We start from the raw sequence: 22,644 nt of genomic DNA on the forward strand, positions 1-22,644 counted from the left end.
TCAGAAACAAATGTAAAAAGAACCCCATGGGGCTGGTAATGTCCAGGTATTGCTCCATGTAAACATACAGATGGAGCAGTGCTGGTAAATTTCAGCAATGATACATAGTTACAAATGTTTGTCAGGTGGAAAAAAGACATAAGTTCATAAAGTACAACTACTGGGGAAATAAACATATCCCAGGTATAAAACCCTATAAGACATAGTTCATTGGTCCAGAGGAAGGCAAAAAAAACCCTGGTACAATTTGCTTCAGCAGGGGAAAAAAATCCTTCCTGATCCATGAGGCAATCGGATGTTCCCTGGATCAACAGTCACTGTTATCTTTACTTTAAAGCAGGAGTGTCCAAACTTTTTGCAAAAGGGCCAGATTTTGTGTGGGGGCCGACCACTCAGTAGGTGCTCAGGGTTAGTTTGGGCGTGGTCTGCACAGGTCCTACACAGCACACGCCCACCAGGGTGACGTGAGGGATTCCCTATGTCACACTTACCTGTTCCTCACTAAAGCACAGGCATCTCTCTCCTGCGCCTGCGGGCATTTCTGACCCTGAGCGTGCCTCTGTTTCCAAGTTTTATTAACTCTGTCCAATCAGAAAGTAGAAAGTTGATCAGTCCTGGCTATTTAGCTGGCTCACAGACTGCATTTTGTGTTTGTGTAACAAGTTTTCACTAGTGCTCCAGCTCCCTAGTTCTGTGATCCAGTTCCTGTACACCTGCTGCTTAATCCAGTGTTTCCTGTGTCCTCCAGGTCCTGCGTTAACCCCTCGTTGTCCAGTCTGTTGGTTCCCAGCCAACTTCCCTGTGCTGTTCCGTTGTTCCTGTCTGCCTGTGGATATCCCTGCTTCTCCTGTGTCTCCTGTGTTCCCTGTGCCCGCAGTGGCCCCTGTGTCATTACTGTCTCCTGGATCCCTGGTTGTTGACCCCTGACGTGTGATCTGACCTCTCTTGCTTGCTGCCTGGCTCGACCCCGGCTTTCCTTGACTATCCTTCTGCTTTGTGATTTGGTACCGTGTTTTGCCCACCTTGGTGTGCCCAAGGACTGCACCTGGCAGTAACCAGCGGCGCAACATCCTCACCATCAGAGGCTCTGGAGAAAACCTGGTTACTGCCAGGTTGCGGTCCTTGGGCACACCAAGGTGGGCAAAGCACATTTCCTTTAAGTAATCACTGAGAAGTGGATCAGTCCTGGGTTCATGGGTTTCTGGAGCACATTTGGAAATGTAGAAAGGGTGGCAGAGTAAGGGAGCAGCTCACAGGAAGACATTCACAAGATTTGGGGTTGCTGCTTTTGGCACCTCAGGACCAGCCTAGTTTTTAGCAACATTACATGAAAAGTTTGATTCAATATCTGACAATTTTCTTTGTAATTGGCCATTGATAAAACATTGTGTTACATTTATGAACTTTCTGGGGTGGCATACTGTCGGTATGGGTAGTATGTGTACTGGTATTAGTCATATATTCCATTGCATCTATTTGTAGTAACTCTTATATGTCTGGGCAAAGCATTGCAGGGGTTTGTAATGATCTGAGCTACTGGGTAATCTGGAGTTCAGTACTGGAGGAGAAATTGTTATAACAGGCCACTCCAGCAACTATCTAAAGGGCTGTTTGGGCATCTGCAAAACCTGTTTCCTAAATCTGCTGCTAGCCTCGTAATTGATTAGTTTCAGGGTCCAGTTCACTCTAGGGGCTAGATTTATTAATGCTCTCCAAGGCTGGAGGGGATACACTTTTATCAGTGAAGCTGGGTGATCCAGAAAACCTGAAATAGAATTCTCCAAAGTCATTTGCTATTTGTTAGCAAATGTTTTGAATGCTAGATCAGATTCATTGCAGGTTTGCTGAATCACCCAGCTTCACTGATGAAAGTGTATCCTCTCCAATCTTGGGGAGCTTTAACCTCCCTAGCGGTAACCCCGAGTGTGACTCAGGGTAAAAAAAAGTTGCTAAAAGCGGTGACCCAATGGGGGTAGGTAAACCTATAGAAAGGTAAGTAAACACAGCGCTTACCTGATCCGCCGGCATCCCACGTTGTCCATCCCTGTGATCTCTGTCTTCTTCTTTCTTCCTCCGGTGTCTTCTGCACATGATGAGTCACCGGGGGAGTTCCCGGTAACGTCGGTGCGTGTGTACGTTGCCGGTGGGGCAGGGCAGGAAATTCAAAATCCATTTGTATTGCATTCTATACAAAATAACTGTACTGAATGCAATACATTGGATTTATATGTGTAAAAGCAGTACATTGTATTTCATGAATATTTATTTTACAGTATTATATAATAGTATAAGTATAATATTTATTTTTTAAAAACAAATAAAAAAAAATATATATATTTTTTGAATGTATTTATTTTATTATTTTTACATGATTTTGTGTTTTAAACTTTATTATACTCATACTATTATATTATACTGTAAAATAAATTTTCATGAAAAACAATGTACCGCTTTTAGACATATAAAACCGGAAAGAAATGAACTGCTAGGGAGGTAAATAAAAAAATAAATTCATAAATGTGTTGCAGTGCTATCTGAGCACAATAAAACAAGAACCGACCTAAAGTATGTTTTTTAAAACCTAAAACACCACATAAGTGCTTTGTGTTGCACTGATTAGTTGGAGTGTCATTGTAAGTAAATGCCCTGCAAAGTCTTGTGTGTAACAAGATAAAGTAATTCATGGTAAAATATACATCACCGCAATGATAGCATGAAAGTAATGCTGGAGTCTGCTGCTAATTTACCTGGAGCCTTATTTATTCATAAATCTGGCTTTGCCCCACTGTGCTATGTATAAGACTGGACAGCACACAGGCATAGGATACCGATATATGATCTATGACAGTAATTATGCCGTGTTTAAAGGTCAATAACAGCTTTAAAAACCTGTAAATGAACTGATGGATCAAAGCTCTTTTTTTTGCAGCACTCCTAGTATTTCCCCATTGGTGCATCTTTCTGCAAGTCCTTAACTGCTGCAAGGCTTGCGGTAACCCCAACTTATCTGCACTGGAGAAAGTGGGGTACTCAATACACCAATGCTGTAGAAATCAGTGGAGAGTTAAACTTTCCACCCCTCAAAGGCGGCCTATAGACACCAATTTTTTTGTTCAGTGCAGAGATGATCAGTGAGGGAGGGCTACCTACCGAAATATGCTGCCTACCACACGGAAGTGCAAGAAAACCAAGTGCATGGCTGTCTTCTGCTGTACCAGGCGTATGATGCACTGAATATATACCCGTTATGGTTCCTTGGGGTGCCAATCAGAAGCATTTGAAGAAAGGGGGTCATATGTGTATGCTATTCCTCGGGCCAGGGTTTGAATACGGGAACAATGGGAACTACCTAATTACCTCCAAGACTTGAATGGGAACGCATACAACCACTTATGCAAACTTTGTGCTTGCAATCATTTTTTTGCAGCATGTTTTAGATGTTTTTGACACCTTTAAAATATCCAGAATTCTGATGTGAACAAAACAGCTCTGCAAGGCATTAAAAACATCTACAAATGCACGAGTGTTTTTCCCTGAAACGGCTCCCGTGTGCCTATCTTTGGACAGTAGGCAATAGTAGGCACCCAAAACACTTGTTTTTTGCAGGCCTTTGTAAAGGTTTTTGAAGTCATGGAGTTTTTGGAGGCATGGAGTCATTCCAGAACTTGTATACATTGGGGATGATTTATTAAAGCTCCCCAAGGCTGGACATTCATAAATGAAGCTGGGTGATCCAGCAAACCTGGAATGGATTTCTTAAAGCTCATTTACTATTTGTTAACAAATGTTCTTAATCCTGCACCAGATCCATTCCAGGTTTGCTGGATCACACAGGTTCACTGATGAAGTGTATCCTCTCCAGCCTTGGAGAGCTTTCATAAATCAGGGCCATTGTATATATTTGGTTTCAGCTGAGTGTACAGCAGGTCATATCAGATGGAAATGCAAGGGCTTTATATATCATATTTTTTATCATCAGATGGTGTACAGAATGCTCAATAAAAACCATAACCATCCCAAAAAGAATACTTACTTTAGGTTCTCTGTCACTGTTTTATTTTGCTGCTTGTGTCTAGACTGCCAGGGCCCATCATAGAAGGGATGAGAAGACAGAGACAATACCAATGTTTATGGGTAAAGGAATTATTCTCAGGTTGTAAAAGGCGTTTATTTTCTCATATAAGCGCAGGCTAAATTCTACAAAAAGGAAAGCCAAGTGACATTGTGGGATTGGCTGGGATAATTAAAGATTTACCTTAATTACCTCTAAGATTTGAGGCTGAGCCAAAAACCATTTACTGGCTTCCAAGGAAGTTACAGGATTAGCTACAGCAGGATTTATTCCATGTAGAGAGCAAAATCTTAATGGTTTACTAATAGGTTGGGTTTGCTGCACACCAGAACTTTACAGGACTTTGAAGATGCCATTGGTATCTCTTTACAAATATATTATGTGCTGTATAGCGTTATGTCAGGGTAACTGCTACTATTGTGTACTACTTCCCTCACCTCCTAGAGTGTAAGCTCTTCTGGGCAGGGTCCTCTCCTCCTCCTGTGTCACTGTCTGTATCTGTCTGTCATTTACAATCCCTATTTATTATACAGCGCTGTGTAATATGTTGGCGCTATATAAATACAATTTAATAATAATAATAATAACTGCCCATAATCAGGAATGGTTTATAATAGATATTTATGGACAGTAATTGTTCACCTGCCCAGGGGAAAGTGATTATTAGAAGGTAAGTGAAGGGGGTACATACAGGTAAGTGGTGCACTGGCAGACATAGCATAACACAGATAGTTTCTGAATGTCAAGGCTAGCAGAAACTGGGCCCTGCTATATTTCAGTCCAGTTATAAGTGGAAATTATGCCTAAGGATCCCCAAATACATTGACCCATTTTCTAAAATTCCTCCTAAACAAATACCAGTCTCTCTTAAGGCTCATAGATACATATCCTCAGTATGGATCCCAAGAGCTGTGCATGAATTCCACTTCCTCTGATTTGGTGATGCCCCAACTTTACTGCACAAGGTTTTCCTTGCTGGAAGGAAAGTTGTACCTGAGGGGCTTTAGTGGAAGAAATTTTCTGCTTAATTCATTTTGTGATTCTAAGCTTACTATATCTCTCCTGCTGTTTCTTGAATATTTCCCTCAGTTATCAAATCACCAAACATTGGAGGCAGCGCTAACATGGCAATATAAGGCCTTGCCTCTACCAAGATGGCTGCCTCCACACAGGAAGTTCAGAACAAATAAAAGTAAGTCAGTAATAGGAAGAAGATCAGCAGGGACACAATGAAGTATATAAACCTTGCATGGTCAACCAAAAAAACAAACGTTGGCCCTAAACATACACTAAAAATTGCACCCCAGCCTGTTATTGTATCATCATCCTGTAACACAGAACACAGACTGGGATAAGAAAGAGCTGCGCTGTTAGCCAATCAGAATTTACTGCTTTGCACAGTGTTGTGAATCTAACAAATTAAAAAGCTAATAGGGCAGAAGAGAGTACAGAGGAGAGAAGAGAGGTAACCCCATCAGTGAGCTCCTGCTCCAATACTATTCTTTACTATTCAAAGTTTTGCCTGAAATAAAGAACAGGAATTGGTCAGGCCTCTTATAATGTCTTGTAGAAAACTGGATGAACAGGATTATGAATATGTTGGCAGGACAGACAGTTCACCTGTGTATTTAGCTTTTGTCTACTTTTATTAATAAGGCTGCATTCACATTTGGACTTTGTAAGAAGGCAGCACAATCACGTAGGCCCACTGTAGACCTAACTATGCACCTTCACTATAATGAATGGAAGGATCACATCTCTGCAACATGATGTGAGAAAATTCAGGCCTGCTTTAAAACAATTGGGGAGTCAGCCATACAAATCTTAACCTTGCCTTGATGTTTAAGTGTATCAGAAGCTATTTCAAATGTTTAGATGTGAGGGCAGGGTTCTCTCCTCCTGTATCACTGTCTGTCATTTGCAACCCCTATTTAATGTACATCACTGCGTAATATGTTGGCGCTATATAAATCCTGTTTATTAATAATAATAACAATAATAATTTAAATTAAAGGGGCACTTTAAAAAAAAGGAGAGAGAGAGAGAGAAAGAAAGAGAGAAAGAAAGAAAGAGAAAGAAAGAGAGGGAGAGAAAGAAAGAAAGAGAGAGAGAGAGAGAGAGAGAGAGAGAAAGAGAGTGGGTGAAGGAGAGAGATGAAAACCCTAATGCAACAATACAAATGATAGTGCAGGGGATGTCTGACATTTAATTGCTAGCCCACTAGTTTCCCAGTGAAGTTAAGCTGCGTACACACCTGCAATTTTTGTCGTTGGAAAGGATCTTTCACGATCCTTTCCAACGACAAGGGAGTGCACGATGCATGAACGATGCTGTACATACAGCACCGTTCATGCTCAATGGAGAGGGGAGGGGGAGAGCGACGGAGCGGCACCCTGCTGCGCGCTCTCCCCTTCCCTTTCATTAGGATCGGTCGTCGTCCATCGTCCATGGATCCGCCAGGACGGTCGTCGGACGATGGACGACGACCGACTGTACACACGGCAGATTTTCGCCCGATAATTGGCCGATACCGATTATCGGGCGAGAAAAATTTGCTGTGTGTACGCAGCTTAAGTCATAAATAAGGTGCTCGGCATCCTGATTTATTAAAGCTCTGGACTGGAGAAGATTGACTTTCATGGGAGAACCTAAACTTGGAATGGATCATTTGCTATTAGTTGGCAAATGTTTTAAATCCTGGACCAGATTTTTCTAGATTTGCTGGGTCACCCAGATTTGCCCATGATAGTCTATCTTCTCCAGTTTCAGGGAGCTTTTATTAAATCAGGATGAATGTCTACTGCTCGTGTTGTCAGGGTTTGGCATAAGCCTTTTGAAAAAAATATAATTTCATATAGATCAAGAGGAAAGGTATTTTTCCTCTCAATGTGAAAAGCAAACTATGCCAAATTAATATGCACAAAATATTGTATCCCAATAAATGTCCTGGAAGAGATTAGTAGTGGATGTAGTACTTGCCTCCACATGAGTAACAGACAATTGCGCAAAGCGCTGACCTTGGTATAATTCATACATTGCATGAGTTTGAATATTTGTGAAAACTCCAGTTTTCCATTTTTTTTGGCTTGAATGGCTTTTGTGTCATTTGATCTTCATTTTTCATTTAAGATGTATTTATTCTATTCTAAATCTATATATTCTAAATAATCTATCCTCTGATCTTGATATTAACACATTTCCTGGCTAGCAAAGAGCAAATTGGAAGCCTGTAGAAGACAAACAAGGAAGTGCTGTGTGATAATTCCCCCACCTCCTAGATTGTAAGCTCTTCGGGCAGGGTCCACTCCTCCTCCTGTGTCACTGTCTGTGTCTGTCTATCATTTGCAACCCCTATTTAATGTACAGCGCTGCATAATATGTTGGTGCTATATAAATCCTGTTTATTATTATTTATAATAATATTGTGTTGATCTCTTGTGTCCCCCACAGCTCTCAGTGGTTGCTTCTCTTGGCCTCCATATCATTATTGTATCCTGAAGGAAGAAGAGATACTCCACACAAATCCAACAGTATTGTTTGCTTGGCTGCAGTGCCTGCTTTTTGAGCCATCCTGTTATTGATTTACATTTACATGTTTTTTTGTTAATTTTATTATTTCTGGAGTTTGGTCACAGACCTGTTTGATATGCTGAGCTTTACATCCCCTATATACATTTTTCTTTGACTTTTGGTGGGGGTCTGGAACACCCTGCTGCCTTTGCTGCTGCCCACTTGTTGGATATTATCGGGTAGATCTTTAGATTCTTACCTCTAATCATTCAAAGGCCTTTGTGGATTTTGTTTTGTGTTTTTGTCCATCTTCAAAAGACCATAGTTTTCTCTGATTTATACGGTTTTTATTATATCCCTCTCTCTCTCCTGAGGAAGATTTTTATAAAATGAATTGAGAAGAGAAAGAGCTCAAAGTGTTAACATGTGTATGGATTACCATGTTTATCCCAAACTATTTGGGAGATAATTTGCTAATGCATTTGTTTAATACATGTAACAATTTGCCCATGTAAGCATGTTTATGTGTTTTAATGATGTGTATAGCTTTTATGGTTTTGGAATTTGAGTACCAATGAAGCCCTGTGTTATCAAACATCAGAAATATGAATATACTGTATTGGGTATTTTGGGATGTGGTACTCCACATTATAGTGGCATTTTACATTGATCTAATCATTTTAATAATATATCATGCACTGGTATATACATTTGCGTATGTATTTAAACAAAACATATAAAAAAATCAGTTCCCCATTCATTTATTAGCTTCTGTGCGATGAGTCGTATGTCTCTGCAGACCTTTTTCACTTTTAATTCTAACCCATGCTCCTAATAGTAATACATTTACTGGCTAGCAAAAAGAAAATTGCCAGAAAGCTTTAATATGACCCTATCACTGAAAGACGATAAAGGGTTTAATGCTCCTATTGTGTGATACTTCTTCATCTCTTAGATTGTAAGCTCTTCTGGGCAGGGTCCTCGTCTCCTCCTGTGTCACTGTCTGTATCCGTCTGTCATTTGCTACCCCTATTTAATGTACAGTGCTGCGTAAAATGTTGGTGTTATATAATAAGTTTAAAAATAATAGTTGTAATGAATGCTGATTTTAGGCTGTGAAGCTGATTCAGTAATGTCAGTCACATACCTGAACAAGCATGCAGATAGCTGTGTGACAGCTGAACACCTGAGCTCTATCCTCATACTTGGTCAGTGATTCACCAGGCAGACTATTATAATTATGAGTTCCAATATGAATAGAATTGAATGGTAAGATATCTCCCTCTTTGTAAGGAGCTGAAGCACTTTTGACCATTTTATAATCAGCGGTCCATCTGGTCTGGTGAGTTTATTCTTACCTTGCGGGAGTTTACAAATATGCGTCCTGTAAATATATTGTGTGGTGTAGATAACATATGAAATACATCTTGAACGGTGTGGAAATCTTTTTGAACATATGAAACAAGAACTGGTATCAAACTTTTTTTTTTTTTAAGTTTTGTAGCGCCACTATTTATAATTTTTAATTATCCGCTTATTCGTCTCCAGAACCTCTGGTGGTGATGATGTTACACTGATGGCTGCGCTCACTCGTATCCATGCTTGGAGCTAGCAAAGAACGACTGCACCGTGAAGTCAGTGACAGGGCAGGGAAAGTTAGGCAGATCCAGAAAAGTTTTAGGGGGTAAAACAAGAGGTAAAGTCAGGTAGATAAGGCTATGTCAGACAACAATAGGAATATAGTGGGTAACCAAGGGCCAAGACATAAGGTAAGGCCATACAGGCAAGGGCCAAGTAAGCACAGGTCAGGAACATGAACTAGGTCATGGGGATAAAAGCTTAAATGCAGCATGAAGGGCAGGGAACTGTGGACCTCTAGTGAAAGTAAAATAACTTGAACCAAAAGCAACTAGGAGGTAGAGGTTTTTGGCAGAAGAAAATAAGAGTCTCTTTTGGCCAAAAAAAACTTTTCTCCAGTTACTGGTAACTGTTACTGTTACATCTTTGTACACCGCACAGGACATGCAGCGTGATTTTGGTAGTTTCTCCCTCTAGTGGTGACTGGTATGATTGACCACAACCTGCTTTTATCCCCCCAAGTGCAAGGTTGGACACTTGTGGAGCCATTGTTGTGTGGCACTATGTCTCACTTTTATAAAAAAAAAAAAAAAAAAAAAAACAATTACAGTAAATGGGATAATTTGACCTGTTTCTTTTTAATCTGATGCAATGACATGTTGTGAATAATACTGCTGCAAAAACAGGTGGGGAGCCACAAGTGAATGGTGTTCTTGTCCCCAAACCTAAAAAGGCCTAAAATAGTTAAAAAAACAAAAAACAGATTCCCAAAAAAACTCCAAAAAATGAAACCATTAATCCCTCTGTATTTAGGGCGGACTAACTAACTTTTAATAGTGAAGTTTGGGGGCATCAGCAACTAAAAAGGACACTGTAAAACTTTAGGAACTTCATCGGTTAGAGGTTAACCATCTTCATCGGTTAGTGGGTAGTCCAAGAGGGCACATTGTTGTTACAGGCAGGAAGAAGGTAAATGTTTTCATAGGTGTTTCCTCTTAAACAACATGGAGCTGTCCAGTGCTCAGCTTTCCACTTCTAGACTGACACACCCTGCTACTGTCTGCTCCAGACATACCTGTCGAGTATGTAGACATAACCCTAGGGAAAGAAGCTACTCCGGGTATGTACCTGTCCATTACACAACATTGAATACCCAGTATTTCTGTTGCAGCTTTGGGGCTGCACATGGAGTATTGGCAGATCAGATGTAATCCTGGCTAGCAACATGCACAAAATGTGTCTAAACTGAAGCTCCAGGGGTAACGGCAAAAAAAATTTAGGCAGTCTGAAAGTCGGAAATGCAGGACACAGAAAATTCAAGTTTGCAGAAATAACAGCCTGCATAGAAAGAAAGGAACGGCAGCAATAAAAGTTAATCAAGTAAGTTCCAAACAAGGGTTTAGTAAGACTGTAACTAATCGTCCAATAGGATCAATATGGCAAAAGAGTCATTATTATTATAAGGAAAATGAAAAGACTAATGATAACAGACAAATCATTTTTTATTCAGCTATTCAAAATATAGTTACAGGCATGCTGCTCCATTTACCACAAGGCAATAAAACTGCAGGTATCAATATAAAAAGTTTAAATCAAACTTGGTTTTTAGGATGATCATTGTTTGCTTCCCAATAAATAAAAACTGCACAGTTAGAAAACAGCTTTACCTAGGAAAATTATAAGAAATCAGAATTACACTAAACTGAACTGGGTACATGTGTATCCAGCAATGTTTTTATTTGCTGCCGACATTTGGGAAGGATAAGGATATATATATATATATATATATATATATATATATATATATATATATATATATTCCATAAGACATTAAAATGACTTTTCAAAATATTAAAATAGCTTTCCAAAGCAAAAAGGTCTGAAAAAACTGTTCAGCATACTTTTTTGAGTATATATTAATAAAAGCTTTGCAGCAAATCCTACTGGATATATAATTCTCTGAGATAATTTCATCCCTTCTCTTTCTTATGTCCGTATACACATTTTAAATAAATGGCAAAAGATGTGACTTTCATAAAATATGAAGTCACTTTGTCATAAAAATCTCAAGATCAATATACATATCTCTGAATATAAATTGACTTTTCCTAATAAGTATACACTTTTCATTTAAATTTAATGTAAAGGAGGAAAACATGAAGAACGCCAGCCACTACAGAAGTCTCAGCATGTTCACTTCACTCACCCTCTTTGGTCCTCCAGGTTAAAATGAACATGGACACTAATGCTGACTATAGTAAGAGTCAATGGTAACAACATTTAGGTAACTAATACCTATGCCACAAATACTTAGATACCTCCCAGGTGCATTCAGTGTTAATGGGCAGTGGCACCTGCGCTCACCATAGAAAACATATTTGTTCCTAGAATTACATAACATGCTGAGCAGAAAGGGGTTGGTGCACAAGGAATGTTTGAGAACAATTACACTTTTATCTTCATGCAGCCAAATAGTGTTTGATAAAAGTATTTCCTTTCAATGCATAAAATACAACAAAAACCCTAAAAACACCCTTTGCAAGAGAAAGCTCAACAAATTTTTAATTTTACAGTTTTAAATAACTAATTCTATAGATTGGTATCTAAATACACATCACTTTAAATCCTATTTTCTATTCTTTCCTGAGAAACAAAGATTGCAGTGAAAATGTAACCTTAGTCTATGATGATTTGTATGCCGTTCCATAATTTTACATACTTGAAAAACTTAAATGTAAGGAATGCATTGAAGGTAAACTAAAATGAGAAATGCACCAGTTCAGCTTTCAGAAAAACAAAGACGTTTTGCCTGGAGTTAAATTCCAGTTTGGCAACATTTTCATAGAACACAGACACTAGTATATGAGGTACAAGTAGCTAGAGGGAAATCCTTATAACCAGGTATATTCCATTACAGGGCATCACTTTCTGTAATAGTGCAATCGTCATTGTGTAGAAAAGGAACATAAATAAAATAAACTATCATCTGGCTTAATAGTTATGATAACCAATCACAAATGAATATATAGCCAACACCATTAAAACAATAGGGTGATGGTAACAGTAGCCGAGAATAAGAAAAAAGAAGATTAAATATAAATAAGCTACTGTGTATGGATACCTTAGGTATAAAATATCTGTGTCTAGAACAGTATAGCCATTAAAGCAAAAAAGTGCCTGCACTATTCAATATGGATCCATGTTTAAAAAAAAGTCTACGAATATTCATCCCAGAAGATAATAGAACAATCACTGTAAACTACAATAAACAATACACTTTTTAATATGTATTTAAATATGCAGTTAGTGCCACTCTGCTGGACCAGTTCTATTTTAGGCGAAGTTTGCCCCCCTCCCCCCCAGAAGAGAAATCTTTCATTAACACTGTAGTCACTACTGTACTATACAGGGTGGTATCACAGAGTAAAATACAGTCCTGGCAGAGTGTAGGCATACAGCCTCTAATGTGTACAAAAGCTTTTTGCGCAGTTTTGTAGCCGTCACGTTTGTATTGATGACAGGAAGGCATTTTGGTGCCTCTTCCACCAGATTCTCCAGCTTCAAGATCTGGAGGCTCTTCTGACTTTTACTTTCCATAGAACTTCTTGTTTAGAAGGAAGATGAGAAGGTTTACATTGACCTTCGCTCGGTCAAACATCTTCATAACCGCAACACCCTCGTACTGCAGCTGGAGAAGGTCCTGAAAGTTCAAGAGACATCAAATAAAAAAATCAGGAGGGGGAACATTTGGTATAAAGCAGTGAAGTAAAACCCACATGTATACTGAAATGATAACTCGAGAAGATATGAATGCACAGGTCCTGGTTTTATACTGAGAAATAATTGAGATGCAGACCTCTATACAGACTTATATTGGTACAGTTCATGTCCCTGTATAAATTATTAACCATTATCAGTAGCACAATTGCTGGTGGGAGAGCCCAGGGGTTGACTACAAAGAAAATGTCAGTAAACAGGAGAAAAAAAAAGATCCACATTTTACAACTCTGGTTGTAACACAATTCCAATTAAATATATATTGCGTTGTAAATGCCTGAAATTAAAAAGATATGGGATGTGTGCTGTTGATAAATGTAATCAGGTATTTAATGTTGATTTGGAATGGCATTTATATTAAATTATATCCTAGGGATTTTTGATGGGAATTTATGTGAAAGATTGGTTAGGATTGCAAAATATTATTATTCATAAACAGTATTTATATAGCGCCAACATATTATGCAGTGCTGTACATTAAACAGGAGTTGCAGAAGACAGACAGATACAGACAGTGACACAGGAAGAGGAGAGGGCCCTGCTCAGAAGAGCTTACAATCTAAGATGTGGGGAAGCAGCACACAATAGGAGGGGGGATATAGATTGGTGTAAAATAGTGAGGGTTTTAGGAAACAGGAGATGGGTAGGCAAGTGCATGTGATGAGGTTATGACTGAGGAAGACAGTTGTAGGTCATTGGAGGAGCAAAGAGCAGCTAGGGGTATTTTTCAGGCCAGAAAGGTTAAGTGGAATCAAGAGCTGTGGAGAGATTTGAAGGCAAAGCACAGGATATTGAATTTGATTTTAAAGTGAAATGGAAGTCAATGAAGAGAATTACAAAGAGATGCAGCAGAAGAGGAGCGGAGGGAAGGATGGATGAGTCTGGCTGCAGCATTCATAATAGATTGCAGAGGAGAGAGTCGGGTTAGTGGAATATCAGAGAGGAGGAGGTTACAGTAGTCCAGGCGAGAGATGATAAGAGCATGTACAAGGAGTTTGGTGGTCTCTGGGGACAGGTAGGGGCCAATTTTGGAGATGTTGCACAGGTGAAAGTGACAGGAACTGGAAATGTTCTGAATATTAGGGGTAAATGAGAGGGCAGAATCAAAGGTGATGCCAAGACAATGTGCCTGAGGGGAGGAACGAATAACAGTGGTATTACCAGTTAGGAATATGTCAGGGGGAGATGATAAATTCTGTTTTATCCAGGTTGAGTTTCAGGAATCGGTCAGACATCTATGATGGGATGGCTGACAGGCAGCATGAAACTTTATCCAGGACTGAGGGAGACAGGTCAGGGGTGGACAGATAGATTTGAGTGTCATCAGCATACAGATGGTACTGTAAACCAAGAGAGGATATGAAACTACAGAGAGAGGAGGTGTACAGAGAAAAGAGAACCGGTCCAAGCACTGACCCTTGGGGGACACCAACAGGGAGGAGAGTGGGAGAGGAGGAATTATGAAAGGAGCAGTCAGACAGAGAGGAAGCAAACCAGGAAGCTGTGTCACTGATGGAGTTCATGATTTGGATAAGAAGGGGGTGATCAACAATGTCAAAAGCAGAGGAAAGATTTAGGGGAAGGAGAAGGAGTAGGGAAAAGTTGCCTGGAGACCTAGCTCTGATGAGGTAATTGGCCACTTTAGTAAGGGCTGTTTCGGTGGACGGGCAGCTCAAAAGCCAGATTTGAGAGGGGCAAGGAAAGAGCTGGTGTTCGGAAAATCGAATAGTCCTTTATTGACAAGGTGCTCAAGAAGTTTGGAAACATTTGGGAGAAGGGAGATAGGACGGTAGGTAGAACGTAGGGAGGGGTCCAGTCAGGGTTTCTTCAGGATAGGGAGAATTATGGCATGTTTGAAAGCGGAGAGGTATATACCAGTAGAAAGGGAGAGGTTGAATAGTTTTGGTTAGTGCGGGGGCCAGGGTGGAGGATTGGGCATGGAGTAGATCAGAGGGAATTGGGTCAAGCAGACAGGTAGTAGATGGAGATGATGAGAGAAGAGAGGAGACTTTATCCAGCGTAACGGATGCACAGCTATTTTTGTTACAAGAAGCGTGCTGGAGTTTTACTACTTCTTAATTTAGAAAAAAATAACAATTTGGTTTGGGTTAAAGTTTTATAAAAAAACGTGAAACACGACTTTACAGGAATGATAACCCAGACATCTGTATGCTATACTTGAATATGTTTTTGACAATTTTTTCATTTGTCAGCAGATCGTAAGCAAACCATATAGATAATGGATTAACTAAATTTAGATTACCTGATAATGCAGCATATATGTTTCCATTTGAACACCCATGAATTTGGCTTTTACTTCGAAATCACCAACTTCTTCCACCGGAGAGATTTCAAAGATCACATTTTTAAACCTGCAAAGACAATAGAAGAATTATGTAGGATGTACCAGGCAGACACCTTAGCAGCACATAAATATTGCAAGAAAGGCTCTCCACTGAGCACAACAATGAAATTCTGCACCAAACACAAAATACTGGAATTTCCATTTTCCCATCGTGTATTTCACTTTATGAGAGCAAAATACATAAATCTTGATATGACAGGTGAAATGCTAAGAACGTAAGTATCACAGATGGAATAAGTGGCTCATTGTACACAGTCTGTTAAGTATATATAATATATGAATAGCAACTTTTAGTGTCTGATTTACAGGATATGGGATGCCTATTAAACTGAAATATATATTCGAAAAGCTTGTCAGTGATGAAATGGGGAAACACATGAGGAAAGGTGGGCAAAAAAACGGCTGTGCAGTGAAGCAATGCCCTGTACCCAGGGGGAAGAAGCTGTAAATTAAAAGGAGAAAGTAGTTGCTCAAGGGAAGGGAGTAACACATGGCAATCTACTCATGACATAAAAGGCCAACATGTAGCAGGTGAATACCTAGGAGCACACAGGTAAAAGGGCCGGACACATAAATAAGAGAAAGAAACAAGATCCAAGTTAACAGAATGGTGTTGAAGAGTCATGTGTTCCAGTTCTTTCATAACAATAGGTCTCAACCAGATTCCAAAATAAGTCTCTCTATAAATCATGTAATGCATGTATAATCCTCAGGTCTTCAGTAAACCTTTAGATATCTGTAAGGGTGACATTCTTCCCACTGACCACCACATTAATGTACCGTGAGTTTTGGATATAGTTATTATAGCAGAAGTTCCCTGAAGACCAGAAAGTAAAGAAGAAGAACAGAAAGTAATTCTTTCTTTCCCTCTATCAGTTAATTATGAATTGTCAAACAGGAAAGAGGTACAATCTGAGGCATTAAAGTATGTAGAAAATGGATAAATAAGGGACCAAAAAATTACTGACATAAGGCTGTATTAGACATGTCCTAAAATGAATTATAGCATTTCTTAGGCTACGTACACACGTCAGATGTTTCTCCTCTGATAATCACCTCTGGGCTAGTATTGGACGAGATCCTTGCGTGTGTAACGCGCTAGTCCGACTTGTCCATGGATCCGTCCTGGCGGTTCCATGCATGACAAACGATCGTATTACAAGTGAAAGGGACAGAGCGCAGTGGGGTGCCTCTCCATCATTCTCCCCCCTCCCCTCCCCATAGAGCAGAACGGCACTGTATGTAAAGCACTTGTTCAGTCTTTTGTCGTTGGAAAGGATCGTAAAAGATCCTTTCCGATGACAATTATTGAGCATGTATATGTAGCCTTAGTCAAAGGTAAGGCCAACTGCTTCTTCTTGGGTAACTCTGGAAACAGTCATATTAGCTAATGAAGTATTTCTGCATGAACTAACTAAATAAGTAATCTTATTCCCATTAAAAAACTTCATTAGAACCCCCACCTAAGTTTGAGATTGTAGTGAGTAATTTTTCTCAATGGAACTTATCTCTGTTCTGCAGATATTGTCCTGCCCCATACCCATTTAATGAACTGCAATTTACCCTATTCTGTTTGTCTGGGCATTTTATCAACCACTATGAACATGACATGGCAGCATACTGTGTGCACAATTGTATGTGTACAGTTACTTGTACGAGACTTACTGGTTCCCTTGTAGATCCTCGATCTCCAGCAGCACACCTTTCTCATGGAGCCGGGCTGCTGTGTATTTCAGAGATATCTTCTTGCTTTTCTTTACCCCACCTGGTTTCTTGGACACTCTGAATTTAATAGATAAAAAATATATTGAATGTTTCCAATTAATAGTAATCTTTTATGTAAATGATAACAGACAACAATAAATTACTGTATTTTATATGTCCAATATTTAAGAAATAAATGACGGTTGGCTCAGTGGCTAGCACTCTTGCCTTTGCAGTGCTAGGTCCAAATTCTATCTGCAAGGAGTTTGTAAGTTCTTCTCATGTTTGTGTGAGTTACCTCCAGGCATTCCTCCCCCATTACCAAAAACATGCAGTTGAGGTAATTGACTTGCTCTCAAAAAATGCCATACAACTGTGTTAATTACAGATAACTATGTCAGGGACATTAGATTGTGAAACTCCTTTGAAGGGCAGTTAGTAATATGACAATAGACTTTGTAATGTGTGACATGTTGGTTCAATATAAATACAGGAAAATAAGTGTGTGTGTATATATATATATATATATATATATATATATATATATATATATATATATATACACACATATTCATACATATACATATATATATAGCAGATGTAGCAGTCCACATCAATATTCTGTAGACTCATTTTAACATTCTTAATAAATAAGACCTTTTGTGTTTAAATCATAATTAAGTCAAAACATGCCCATCCAATTTACAAAATGAGTATTTTTAGTACTTACTTGCCCTTTCTGGCCAGGTTGTCTAGGCAAGTCTTAATGTAACTCTTGTAATAGTCTACTTGCTCTTCATAAAACAGAGCTTTAGAATTCAGAGCTGCATGAGTTTGCTGCAGTTTCACCAGTTCAGCCTTTCTCCTCTGTCGATATCGCCTTTGATTACGAATGTCCTGAAATAAAAAACACAGTAAGAATTTCTTTTTTAGAGCAGTGCAAATGTCTCCCAAGTCATCTGATGTTAGTTGTGACTTGGGAATTCATTTTGGCAGGGATTTTTTTAGTTAGTTATTGAGATCATTTGTTTGATATATTATTCATTTTTTATTTTTAACACTTTTTTTATAAGATTTTATTTTTGGGGGTCTGGTTAATGAAGACCTTTAACAGATGCTCCTACGGAGCAATGTGTACAAGATCAGGCAGCCCAGGATCTGATTTTTTTTAGCTACTGCGATCAGCACAGACTCCAGCTACCACTAATACCTATCCATTTCAGCACAAACAGCCACCAGGTCCTGCAGGGGTTATTGAGTCCTGATGCAATGTAAAACAGTGCTGAACTCAAGTGTAAAGTCTTAGCTGTAAGACAGATGCTTGCTGTTTACATAGTAGTTGATTTGCCATGGCCAGTAACCAATGTAATCAGCTGCTGCCACTCTGCACTGTTATGGTAAACCGCGTGTATACTGCTTAATGTGAGGTTAGTACAAAAGATCTGTCTTGAATATAAATATAAAAATAATAATTTGCTAGCACTGAAACCTAACAGCACATGTCTTTTAGTTTGACGCAACCTAAGCTTACCTTGGCAATATCATTAATGAGATCCTGGTAACGGCTTTCAGGATTCACCATTCCAAGCTCTGATAGCTTCTTAAGCCCAGATTGTATTTTTTCTTTCTTCTCTTGAAGTGTTAGATTGTTGTCTTGCCGTAGAGATGTGGCCTTTTTCATTTTATCCGGCGTCTTTGCATCTCGAATTGCCCGCCTCTGCATTGCTCTCTGATGATCAGCTTCCTGGAAAAATGAAAACATATCATGTAACATACTACTATTTATACTGCAATATTTTGTCCAATACAGTGCAAGTTAATTTCTTGGTCCATCGCTGCATGCAACACAAAATGCATTAACACAATTGTGCATGAATGTAGAAGTGTAAATCCAGACGAATTTCAAAATCTCCTATTTTTAATAAATTACAGTATAGATCATGAAAGATGTACTGCAGTGTTCCCCCCAGTCCCTTTTAGCTGGGTACAACACCCAGCACTTTTCAGTAATGAACCAGCTGTTTCAGTTGGTTTCTGAAAAGTTTGGTCACAATATAGGGGCCGCCCCCCACCTACATCTTCTTCCCACCCAGCTTAAAAATAATTTTGCCAGCCATTTATGCTCTGACTTGATGCCCCATATGCTGTAGTGACACTTTGTAAACTGCAAATGGTGTCAACCAAGGCCAGTGTTAACTTTTAAAACATCCTCTAACCAGGAAGGCAGAAAATCACAGAAATACAGAATGTCAGAAAGGTGGAACTTGTGTAAGAAGAATAAAGCAGGGCAGCATGGTGGCTCAGAGGTTAGCCCTCTGGACATTACAGCACTGGGTCCCGGGTTCTAATCTCGGCCACTATTTGCATAGAGTTTGCAGGTTCTCCCTGTGTTTGTGTGGGTTTCCTCTAGGTACCCCGGTTTCCTCCCACATTCCAAAAACATGGAAAAATACATGCATTTAGGCTAATTGGCTTCCCCCAAAATTGACCTTAGATTGTATTAAAGTCATATGACTGAAATAGGGACATTAGATTGTGAGCCTCTTTAAGGGACAACTAGTGACATAACTATGGACTTTGTACAGTGCTGCGTAATATGTCGGTGCTATATAAATACTGTATATTAATAATAATAAAGCTGATTATACTGCAAAAAGTTTTCACCCAAGGTATATTCATGTTACAATGTGAAAGAAAAAATTGTCTACTTGTCTACTTATTCCCTGTGGATAATGTGCAGCATTCAACCTAATATACCACAACTTTTGTTTTACAGATAGAATTTCATAGTTTGCTTACCTGTTCTTTGGTTGCCGGAGTTTCCAGGATTTCTGTCAAGGTTTCCCCAGGTTGGAATCGAATGACATCAACGATCAAACGCTTTGTACTTAAATATTAGGTGATAAAAATACATTCCCATTAATATTTTGATAGTGTATTAATCAAGTCAAAATACTAATTATTTTATCACACACTTTATCATAGACTAATTTATTATTATATTCAATAAGCATTTATTGCACAGTGCAGTTAAGTTAAATCTTACTTTAACAAAATAGTCCTTGCATTCTTTTCTGCATCCTCATCTCCTATGACTTCAAACTTGTTAGTAAGAGTTAGAGACACCTCAGTCTTTGCTAGTGCCTCCTTATTGGCATCTGCTCCAGCTCCTGGTCCTTCACCTGGGAAAATAAGGTAAATTAAATGAAAAAAGCATAGTAATTATAATCACCCCTTATCAGCATTATAGGTTTTAATTGCCCTATAACTTTACATCCCACTTGCACTAGTACTAACCAAATGCCAATTGCACTGGTCAACAAACATTTTCTTGCCTAACAGCGTAAGTCATTTTAGGTTATGTTTGATGCACAGATTACAAATATGGTATTGGTTTTGCTAGATTGGCTCTAGTTTTTGAAATAAGGTCCTCAATAATAACGTCATAGAAAACTAATAAAACATGAAACTTAAGCACATTTAAACTGGATATGCCTACGTATACAAAATAAAATTTTTGAAATACTTTATGTTAATATATTCTATTTTCAGTATATTTACAGAACTAATCACAAAGAAGTAACTGAAAAACTCTGTTTGTATGATTTCCTTTTATGCTGATGATCAGGACAATCACGTTGAAGGCTTCAGCAGTAGTCTGCCATCATGTGTCTATCCCATCTGCCCTGATACCTTTCTCCTATCACCATTATATCTTGATGGAACCTCCTTGTTCCTCACTGAAATCGCCAAGGTTTTCTGGAAATTTTTGCAAATGGCAATGGAGATAGTGTACCTTTATGCTCATAGTAGCACCCAAACTTCTAAAGTTTAAGAGCAAGTTTTGTACCACTTCCTCAAAATTTTGCACTTTATGGTTACCCAAAATATTCTTGACAACCATGACATAGCTGTGCCAGGCAAAAGCTTCAGTATCAGTCATGTAACTTGTGAAATTTGAATCATTTATCAGTTTCAGAATCTGGGGTCCATCAAAGATTACTACTTTTAATTTTTCAGTACTCAATTCAGGGAAGAATCTACAAATGTATTTGAAGCAATTACCGTCCTTGCTCAGAGCTCTAACAAATTGCTTCATTATTCCCAACTTTATGTGTAGTGGAGGGAGAATGATTTTTCGTTTGTCAACAATTGGCTTGTAAATGTTGTTCTCTGCTCCCTTTTTCATGTTTCCCCTTGGAGGCCATGTCACTTTTTTCCAGTGATCCTGCTTTGCTCTACTATCCCACAAGCAGATGAAACATGGGTACTTTGTGTATCTACTTTGCTGTCCAAGTGAGAAGTTCAACATTTTTAAATCAACACATATGAACCATTGGTGTTCATGATAGCAAAGCTTTTGTTGAATGACCAATTGGAATTGATGCATAGCAGTTGCCATTATGCAGTAAAATAGATTTCAAACCTCGAGTGGAACTGTCTATGAAAAGCCGCCAGTCTTCTGCTCGGTATTCTGGTACTCCCATATGGGCTAGTAGTCCAGGGATGTTACAACAGTACACAAAGTCTCTATCTTCACTGAAATATGGAAGGAGTGTCACCTCTCTTGTCCTATAAATCGTTATTTTAACTTCCAGTCTCAAGACAGTTCAGATGCTTGTTTTGACAGACTTAGGTCACGTATTAATCATTGAGCTCTTCTTGCAAGAACTGCTGATTTGATGAAACACTTTCTTCATATTCATTTCCACTGCTAACTCCTGGATTACAATCCAAACCCTGTATACCCTCCATGTTGGATACAGGAATATCAGGGAGTGTACTGAACACTGGCATGGGAACATCAGCACCATGCGGCACAGGTCGTCTTGCTGATTCCAAATCAGGGTACTCCCACTTGTTTTTCTTGCAATGATTGAAACCTTTTACATTCACAGCACAAAAAAAACAATCATTATGATGATTTTTGGGCTCTGGCCATACCATAGGTACACCAAATTTCAAACTTTTCAGTTTTCCATTTTTCCACTGGCATAGACATTCTACACACAAGTTTGCATACCATATGGGAAGCCCAATACTTAATTTGGTCCTCCAGTTTAATACCAAAATATGCAGGATATGCTTGTTTCACAAATTATGTAATTAATTCTTCTGTTTTTGCTGGGAATATTCACCACAAATGTAGCAAAATACATTAGGGTCATTTAAACAACTTCTTCTTGAAGAACTCATATTTCTGTAAAATGTATGAATAAAAAGAAGGCAAATGAAAGTTTCATGAAAATAATACTACATTTAATATATAAAATGCAAAACATCAGTGTAAATAAAGATTGATAATACCATGCTCTGTAAACATTTGTTGTTGGTAAAATCATCCTGTCCAATTCCTGTATCACAAGAACTAGAGCCAGATCAATGAAACTGATGTCATTTCTGAATTCAGAACTTACCGATCAGAGACTCAATTGTGGGCACTTCCCCAAGATCATCCAGCAGCTCATGGATAGGGTCATTGTGCTCTGGTGCTATAGCATCCTGATGGTCTAGAAGTAGCTGTAATAAAAAAGGTTTTAGTGTAATAGGAAAAAAATATAGTATACCGGACATAATACCCTTGTAATACAGTGTAAATAGCCAAGGAAAATGTTGGAAGGGCATTGAAGTAAGTTCC

General features: G+C 38.8%; 1 protein-coding gene across 1 annotated transcript in view; it reads right to left on the reverse strand.

The window, feature by feature from the left end:
- Nucleotides 1–10,644: 10,644 nt before the first annotated feature.
- The window catches only part of IQGAP1 (IQ motif containing GTPase activating protein 1), a 110,476-nt gene continuing 98,476 nt past the window's right edge, over nt 10,645–22,644 (reverse strand). Inside the window, exons 31-38 of the mRNA XM_072402478.1 lie at nt 22,424–22,526; nt 20,053–20,188; nt 19,806–19,893; nt 18,538–18,750; nt 17,737–17,903; nt 16,968–17,084; nt 15,201–15,309; nt 10,645–12,860 (exon numbers count right to left, since the gene is read on the reverse strand). Coding sequence (XP_072258579.1) covers nt 12,747–12,860; nt 15,201–15,309; nt 16,968–17,084; nt 17,737–17,903; nt 18,538–18,750; nt 19,806–19,893; nt 20,053–20,188; nt 22,424–22,526 — 1,047 coding nt within the window. The 3' untranslated portion in view covers nt 10,645–12,746. The remainder of the gene's footprint in view (nt 12,861–15,200; nt 15,310–16,967; nt 17,085–17,736; nt 17,904–18,537; nt 18,751–19,805; nt 19,894–20,052; nt 20,189–22,423; nt 22,527–22,644) is intronic.

This window comes from Pyxicephalus adspersus, chromosome 2, assembly GCF_032062135.1.
Source record: "Pyxicephalus adspersus chromosome 2, UCB_Pads_2.0, whole genome shotgun sequence".
Classification (NCBI taxonomy): Eukaryota; Metazoa; Chordata; class Amphibia; order Anura; family Pyxicephalidae; genus Pyxicephalus; species Pyxicephalus adspersus.